General features: G+C 55.6%; 1 protein-coding gene and 1 long non-coding RNA gene across 2 annotated transcripts; one reads left to right on the plus strand and one right to left on the minus strand.

Annotated features, from left to right (window-relative positions):
* Positions 1-2385: 2385 nt before the first annotated feature.
* On the minus strand, positions 2386-6382 carry LOC146542836 (uncharacterized). Its single transcript, XR_014887968.1, has 3 exons — positions 6243-6382; positions 3113-3256; positions 2386-2946 (listed from the first exon to the last, which is right to left on the minus strand). It is a non-coding gene; the product is annotated as an uncharacterized LOC146542836 (long non-coding RNA).
* On the plus strand, positions 5631-8437 carry ZNF703 (zinc finger protein 703). Its single transcript, XM_085242851.1, has 2 exons — positions 5631-6005; positions 6202-8437. Exons 1-2 carry the CDS (start codon positions 5793-5795, stop codon positions 7585-7587), a joined length of 1599 nt encoding a protein of 532 aa, XP_085098977.1. The 5' UTR covers positions 5631-5792; the 3' UTR covers positions 7588-8437.

Here is an 8437-nt window from a genome sequence, read left to right on the forward strand (position 1 = left end):
CTTGCACTTAAAAGATTCCTGTCATATTTTATGCAGAAGATGATCTCAGAGTAATTCGTGCTAGAAATATGTCATGTTAAATTACGGATACCAATAAACCTTACTTAAACTCAGCATTGATCATTGGTGGGAGGCAACCCCCGGGGCCGGGCTCCCCTGGGAACCCCTGGGACAGAGCTGGGTGCCACCATCAGTGTGGGGTGCGTGGGTGTCACCAGATGTGGGGGAAGGAGAGTTGCTGGGGTCTGATAGGTGGCAGTGAGGGTGGTGGGGACCCATTGGTTGTGATACCACTTATCAGTAGGAGATGCCATATCCCATATCAAAGCAGTCTGCCTCTTGTTCGGTATCACCTCATGTTCATGCCTTTGGAATCAGCTCCACAGCCACGGGCAGCTCCAGCACACAGCAAAGCCCAACTGCACTCTCCCATGTGCGTGCCCCACTCCGTGCCCTCATGTGATCTGAGGTTTTTCCTCTCCCAAAACAGCCCTCGCTTCTGTGAGGGGAAATCACAAGCTCCAGCTGCCCTGGGGCAGTGCATGGAGTTTGGCTGCTGCCTGGCCTGAATGGGCCACTTGTTCTCTGCAGCCCTGCGCAGCGCCCAGCTCAGCTGTTTGCTCCACAGCCCTGGATGCTCCCCAGTGCTGTCCTGATGGGATAACACCAGGTCTTGAGCCCCCCATGGGAACACATGGCTGGGTTAGCATCACTCTTGCTAACCCAGACCCACGGCAAAGCCCCTTGGGTTCTTCCAGTGTGTGAGTTACCAAGAGGCGAAGCCATGCTCCATGCAACCTGTGCAGTGCTCCATGCACGCTCCACAAGCACATCTGCTGAAGACACCTGTCCTGTTTTGGATGGGATGGGGTTGATGTCCTTCATAGCAGCCACTGCGATGCAGCTGTGACCCTCTGCATGTACGAGCTCACGGTAGTGGTGCACCGTCCTCACTCACAACACCTTCCCAGAGCAACCAGGAGCCATGCTGGTGTTGCTCCCATTATCCCAGCAGCCAGACGGTTGCTGGTGCTGCTGGTCCAGCACTCAGAGCATCCCTGATGCCAATGCAGCACCATTCCACCCTGCACTCTTGGGACCCCCACCTTGCACCCTGCAACCCCCGGCACCGGCGGTAAATGGGCACAGCAGCACGTGCTGCAGGGCTGCTTTAATCCTGCTCCAGGTGGCTGCAATCCAGTGCAGGATTTACAGTGCCCTGACCCTGAGCTGTCAAGAAGGAACAGCCAGATTAATGGGGTGGGTGGGTTCGTGCAATAATCGTTTGTTTGATGTGACAAGCCTGATAGGCGTTGATTTACTTACAGACTGATAGGCTTTTAATTGAGCACCTCCGTCCCAGTCACATCAAAGGCAGAGGTTGACAAGGGGCCCCTTTTACCAAAAGCTCCCTGTGACTGACAGAGCCTGGATGCTAATTCTCCCGGGGAGGGGTTTCCCTCTTTTTCTCTTCCTTTTTTTTCTCAGGATCGGCCAGGCCAGGCACAGAGAAAGCCCTTCCCTTGTAGGGGGTATGGAATGGGAATGGAAGTGAGGATGGGGAGAGTGGGGATGGGGATGGGGATGGGGATGGGGATGGGGATGGGGATGGGGATGGGGATGGGATGGGATGGGAGTGGGGATGGGGATGGCAATGAGATGGCGATGGTGATGGGTTGCATGAAGGGTGCTAGCATTGCCCCTAGTGCTTTGTGGGGAGCCCTCACCCATCCCAAGCTCTTGCTCATCCTGTACCAGATAGTGGATAAAAGGCAGCTGAAGTGATGGAGAGGTAGAGGCCAAGTTGTGCTTTCACCATTCACCAGCACAGCTGCTCCACCTGAGCAGGTAGGAGAGCTCATGGGATGCAGTCACAGCACTGAGAATTTGATGGGCGAGGAGAGGAGCGCAGAGCTCTGGAATATATCCTGCTCATCTTTAATAGGAAAACAACACAACCCTGTATCCTTCTGACATTTTGTGAAAGACTTACAGAAGATTCCCATTCAGAAAAGGAGGAATTTAGGAAAGTGGGTCTCAATCACAGCTCTTTGCTGTGGCCCACAGTGCGCAGAGACGCGGAGCCTTTGGGCTGGATTAGCTGTGTGTATTTATGTTTGAAAGCCTGGTGTGTTTTTCAGCATCTAAATATAAATTATTTTTACTGTATCAATGATTAAACATTTTTCTTTGAGATCATAGCGTCCAAACAAATAAATGTTTCTGAAAAGGCATTCAAAAAATTTAAAGGAAGAAAAAAATCCCTCTGAGAAACCCTTTTGTCATTTGCAACCAATAAAAATGCCTATTGTTATGAAGGGCTCATAAATAATCTGATTTTGGCATGCTTTAATACCGTACAGAAAATGAATAAATTAAACTTGATTTACAGCCTTTTTCATTTTTATTAGAGCCGCTCCAAACATTTTATGTAACGTACGTGCCAGATGAGCTACACCAAATGGTTTGAGGCTCTGGCACTGATATTATATAAATTAAGTTGTTTTAATTTGCATAGTTTAATTAACTAACACTGGCAGAGAACTAAAGGAAACAGAGGTATGAGTGATGCTGAGGGCTGGACCCACCCTCAGAGGCGGCCCAATGGAATATGGGGAGGGGTCCATCACCCCCAAAGGGCTGTGACGTTGGATGCTGTGGTAGGGCTCTGCTCAGTGCCCATCTCACAGATGGGGAAACTGAGGCACGAGATGGCACCGCTCAACCGCTGCAGTGCAAACAGAGGCCAGGTCAACCCAGGCTGACACAGCAGCATTGCATGGTTCTGTGCGGAGCGCTGGGAAGACAAACAGTGAAAGAAGTCCAAAGTGATGTCACGGTGCCCCGCTGTCGGCCACGCTGTGCGTTTTGATCTGCTGCCCATCCTCGAGCACAGCACAGCTTTGATAAGTGGGTGACGCTCTCCTCCCCCTCGCGCCATTCATCCTGCAGAATTTCACACCAGGAAACAGCTTCATTACATCAACAACAGGAAGACCCCACTGATTTGTCACAGGGAAAAACAGCTGTTAGTCACACATCAAGGGAGCAGGGGAAGGGGAAAAAAAAAAAAGAAAGAAAAAAAGAAAAAAAGAAAAAAAAAAAATCTCACCTTTTTCCTTTAATGTTGGCGCCGTGCTTTAATGTGAATCGCTCTGCAGAGGAAAGCGGCCACCGGCTCTCCCATAAGTAACCATCACCCAGCAAGCACCAGTTAATATCTGAGCGTCTTCCTGCCTCTCTCGCTACATGATTGCTTTCGAAAGAAAGATTAATTCCAACTTTAAAAAGGAAAACACTATTTTTATCATTGCCAGAAGTCTATATGGGTTTAAAAAAGAAAAAGCGCTCGCTTGTCGTTTTACATCTTGCAATTTTGTCAGTTGTTTTAAAACATGTCTCCTGTAATAAATAAGATCATTTTTATGCGTTTGTTCTGCTGCGATCGGAGCGGCGCGGAGCTGGGGAGTGGCTGTGGGGCCGTGGGCACAGTGTGGCTGTTGGCACCGCTTCCCTGGGGCCATGGTGGGACCTGGCAAACACAGAAGACCGAAAATTAGGGAATAAGAGCACCAAAGGCCATGCAATTGTGTTGGTCATGGAGTACGTTTTGTGCTCTTATTGGTACAGGAGAAAAGCAAAAGGTCAAAAATAGAGAAGAAAAGCACCAAGGGCTACGCAACACATTGGCCATGGTCTATGCTTGGTGCTCTTACTGGTAGAGCAGAAAACCCAAAAGACCAAAAAAAGAGAACGAAACCACCAAGGGCTGCGCAATGCACCAGCTATGGACTACATTCTGTGCTCTTACTGGTACAGGAGAAAATCCAACAGACCAAAAATGGAGAAGAAGAGCACCAAGGGCTACGCAATGCATCGGCCATGGACTACATTTTTGTGCTCTTACTGGTAGAGCAAATAAAAAAACAAAAGACCAAAAATAGAGAATGAAAACACTAAGGGCTACACAATGCATTGGTTATGGAGTACATTTTGTGCTCTTACTGGTACAGGAGAAAACCCAACAGACCAAAAATGGAGGAGAAGAGCACCAAGGGCTATGCAACGCATCGACCATGGACTATATTTTGTGCTCTGACTGGTAGAGCAGAAAACCCGAAAGACCAAACATAGGGAATTAGAGCACTGAGGGCTATGCAATGCATTGACCATGGACAATGTCTTGTGCTAGCAACAAAACCTAACAAAAATAAGAGTATAAAAGCACCAAGGGCTACACAACGCATTGGCCATGGTCTATGTTTTGCGCTCGTTCTGTTATAGGAGCATTATTTTATTTTGTTAATGCTGTGTTGTTGTTGGAACACAACTTGAATTAGTTTGAGGACAGACTTTTTTTCCTCTTTCTTTTGGACTTGAATGGCTCCTCTGAACAGAGGTCTCTCCTCCTGCATCAGCATTGAATCAGTTTCATCAATCAAAAAGAAAAAAAGCCCCCAAAGAGGGGACATTGACAGTCCAGCAGTCAGTGTTATTGATAGCAGAGGAGAAGCAGCGTTGGGCTGTGCCTGGCCATGCTGGTGGACCCAACAGAGCCACTTCCCAGAGCCCAGAGCACACAGCTCTGTGAGAGGTGACCCTACGGGCTCAGTAATGGCAGCACTGTTGGAACATAAAGCATCTGCCAGGGGGTGGTGTGTTTCATTGCACGTCTCTGTTTCTCTCCCTGCAGCAGGGACCCTGAAACCAGAGGTGGTTCTGTGCTCCAGCATCACCTCCATGCACCATAAACTCGGTCCCCCTCAATTCCTCTCTCTCAGATGGAACCCATGGGAGGATGCACTGATACTGGGAAATGTTTAAGAGTGCAAATGAAAGAGAGTGGAAAACCAGTGAAAGCAATGAGTGTTGCAGGTTGTAGTGTAAGGAAATGGCACTTTATGTGGGGTTGGTTCCCCACTGCAGGTGCACCCCAAGGACAGGTGATGGCATGCAACATTCAGTGCCCACATACCCTTTTCCTGCAACAGCAGGAAACATTTTGCCACAGCCAAGTGCTGCTGCTGATGAAAAGAATTTAATGCTGGTGATTACATTATGTGCAAAATAAATATGTACACGTGCAAACTGTGTTGGCAACTCAGGTTCGGGCGACACTGCTGACCTGGCAGCAGCTTCACCATGTGCTGGGCGTGCGCAAGGCAGGCTGCCAGAAGGGTCATCCTGCAGGGACGGGGTGCCAAGCTGTGCCGTGCCATGGCAAGCTGTGCATAGCTGAGTTGTGCTGTGGCAGCCAAGCTGTGCCATGCCACGCCAAACCGTGCCAGCCAAGCCATGCCATGCCATGATAAACCTCACCGGCTGAGCCACGCCACGCCGTTGTGAGCTGTGCCAGCAGCGCCGTGCTAAGCCCTGCAGCCAAGCCGAGCCACGCCGAGCTGTGCCAGCCATACCCTGCCAGCCGAGCCGTGCCATGCCTTGCCAAGCCACGCTGTGCCGTATTAATCCGTGCGATGCTGAGCCGAGCCGAGCCGTGCCGAGCCGAGCCGCGCTGTGCCGGCGGCCGCTCTCCCCCACGCGGCGGCGCGGCGGCGGCGCTTCGCCCCCCCCACCGGCGCTCTCCCCGCCCCGGGGGCCCGGCCGGGCGCGGATTGGTGCGCGGCGCCGGCCCCCTCGGAGCGCGGCCGCCATCGGGGCTATTTGACGTGTCGGTCGGGAAGGGGAAGGGTTTTGTCTCGCCGGGGCCGCCGCCGCCGCCGCTCCGCCGCCCGCCCGGCCCGGCCCGGCCCCGCGGAGCCCGGCGCGCCGCCCGCCGCCGCCGCCCGCCCCAAATGAGCGGTGCCCCCGGCGGGCCCCGGCCGAGGACCCCGCCGAGCCGCGGAGCCGCGGGCGCCCCGTCGCCCCGGCCGCCCCCCGCCGATCCGCTGCGCCAGGCCAGCCGGCTGCCCATCCGCGTCCTGAAGATGCTCAGCGCCCACAGCGGCCACCTCCTGCACCCCGAATACCTCCAGCCGCTCTCCTCCACGCCCGTCAGCCCCATCGAGGTCAGTGCTCCCCCCGCTCCCCTTTCCCTCCCCGATCCTTTCCCCTTTTCGTCCCCGCGCTCTGGCTCGCCGCCCGCTGGCCCCGGGGTGGGACGTGAGACGTGGGATGGGGATGGGATGGGGTGGGGGGGAGGCCGGACCGGGGGGTGCCGTCGGGTCCCCCCCTGACCGGCGCCGCGCTCCGCTCCGCCCGCAGCTGGACGCCAAGAAGAGCCCTCTGGCGCTGCTGGCCCAGACCTGCTCGCAGATCGGCAAACCCGACCCTCCGCCCTCCTCCAAGCTGAACGCCGTCGCCTCCGCCGGGCTGCCCTCCGCCGACAAGGAGCCCTCCGCCCGCCCCGCCGCGCTCAAACCGCCGGGCGGCAGCGGGGACGCTCCGCCCGAGGACAAGTCCAGCTTCAAGCCCTACTCCAAGGGCGGGGAGCCGCGCAAGGAGGGCCCGGACAAGGCCGGCTTCCGCGTGCCCAGCGCCGCCTGCCCGCCGTTCCCTCCGCACAGCGCCGCATCCCCGGGCGGCTCCCGCGGCGCGTCTCCGCAGCACGCCGAGCCCAAGGGCGCCGACGACAAGAAGGAGCCCGAGGCGGGCAAGCCCGGCCCCGACGGGGCGAGCGGGGCTTTGGGGCGCGGGGCGGCGGCGGAGCCCGGGGCGCACGGCGAACCCCCCACATCGGGCCGCAAATCGGAGCCCCCCGCGCTGCCGCCCGCCGCCGGCCATGTGGCCCCCGTGTCTCCCTACAAGCCGGGCCACTCCGTCTTCCCGCTGCCGCCTTCCAGCATCGGTTACCACGGCTCCATCGTGGGCGCCTACGCCGGGTACCCCTCGCAGTTCGTGCCCGGGTTGGACCCCAGCAAAGCGGGGCTGGTGGGCAGCCAGCTGCCCGGGGCGCTGGGGCTGCCGGGGAAGCCGCCCAGCTCCAGCCCGCTGACCGGGGCTTCGCCGCCCTCCTTCATGCAGGGATTATGCCGGGACCCGTACTGCCTGAGCTACCACAGCGCCTCGCACCTGGGCTCCGGCAACTGCTCCAGCTGCGTGCACGACGCCGGCAGCCTGAAGAGCGGATACCCCCTGGTGTACCCCGCGCACCCCCTGCATTCGGTGCACACCACGCTCTCCTCCGGCGGCACCCCCAGCCTGCCCGGCCACCCCCTCTACACCTATGGCTTCATGCTGCAGAACGACCCCCTGCCCCACATATGCAATTGGGTGTCTGCCAGCGGACCCTGCGATAAGAGGTTTGCCACCTCGGAGGAGCTGCTCACCCACCTACGGACCCACACGGCGCTGCCGGGCGCGGAGAAACTCTTGGCCGGTTATCCCACGTCGGGGTTGGGTTCGGCCGCTTCCTGCCACCTCCACCTCCCACCCGCCGCCCCCGGCAGCCCCAGCACGTTACCGGCCTCCCTGTCCTTGAGGAGCCCACACACTTTGGGACTCAACAGGTATCACCCGTACGGCAAGAGCCATTTGCCTGCAGCCGGAGCTCTCCCCGTGCCGTCGTTGCCGGCTGCCGGACCTTACTACTCCCCCTACGCTCTCTATGGCCAAAGACTGACTTCAGCTTCTGCACTGGGATATCAGTAACCACGGCGGCCCCTTCCCCTCGCCGAGCCTCCCCCCTCTCCGAGTCCCCCCCGCCCTGGCTCCCTCCTTGGAACTGTGTATTTATTTACTGTATGTTAGCTTAAAGCTGGGAATATAAGTGCATTAATACACCAATGAATCGATGGTATGCAAAAAGTCTGTGTCCAAAAAAAAAAAAAAAAAAGAAAAAAGAAAAAAAAAAAATATTTTCTTTGCAGGTGTGGGGCTTTGTTTTTGTTTTTTTTTTTCTTTGTTTTTTTTCCTGCTATTTCTTTTAATTGATTTTTTTTTTTTTCTTCCCCTTCTTCATTTTCCCCCTGAGAGATTCTTGCATGACTCCCAACACATACAGGGAGGAACAAAAAGAAAAAAAAAAAAAAAAAAAAAAAAAGATTCAACCACGTTTCTTCCTCCACCTCCTCCCCCCCTCCTCGTTTATCGTTCTGGGATTCAGTTTCTCTTCCTTTGTGAAGTTAACAGACGTCATTTTTTTAATTATTATTATTTTAATTTTTTTTTTTTTTTTTTTTTTTTTTTTTTGCAATGTGTTTTGGGGCTACGGATGGAGCAGCCCCTGCCCCGCGGCTCTCGCCCGGCCCTTCCGCGGGGACGAACCCCACTTCTTCCCCCCCCCCCCCCTTATCCTTCTCCTCCTCCTCCCCTCGGGGCTGCGGGCGTCCACCCCGACGGCGGCGGCGGCCCCACGGACGGAGCGGCCCCACGGACGGAACGGCGGCGGCGGCGGGCGCGGGGCCGCCCGGCCGGGAGGGCTGCGAGCATTGCGGGTGACTTAAGAGCTGCGGCTTGGTAAGTCTTATTTTGTTAATAAATGAATACTTGGTTATATTCA

This window comes from Meleagris gallopavo, chromosome 24 (assembly GCF_905368555.1).
Source record: "Meleagris gallopavo chromosome 24, MGAL_WU_HG_1.1, whole genome shotgun sequence".
Lineage (NCBI taxonomy): Eukaryota > Metazoa > Chordata > Aves > Galliformes > Phasianidae > Meleagris > Meleagris gallopavo.

Coding starts and splice junctions, on each gene's coding strand:
- ZNF703 (XM_085242851.1), top strand. CDS start 5,793: ATGAGCGGTGCCCCCGGCGGGCCCCGGCCGAGGACCCCGCCGAGCCGC. Junction 6,006..6,201: donor CGCCCGTCAGCCCCATCGAG/GTCAGTGCTCCC, acceptor CTCCGCCCGCAG/CTGGACGCCAAGAAGAGCCC.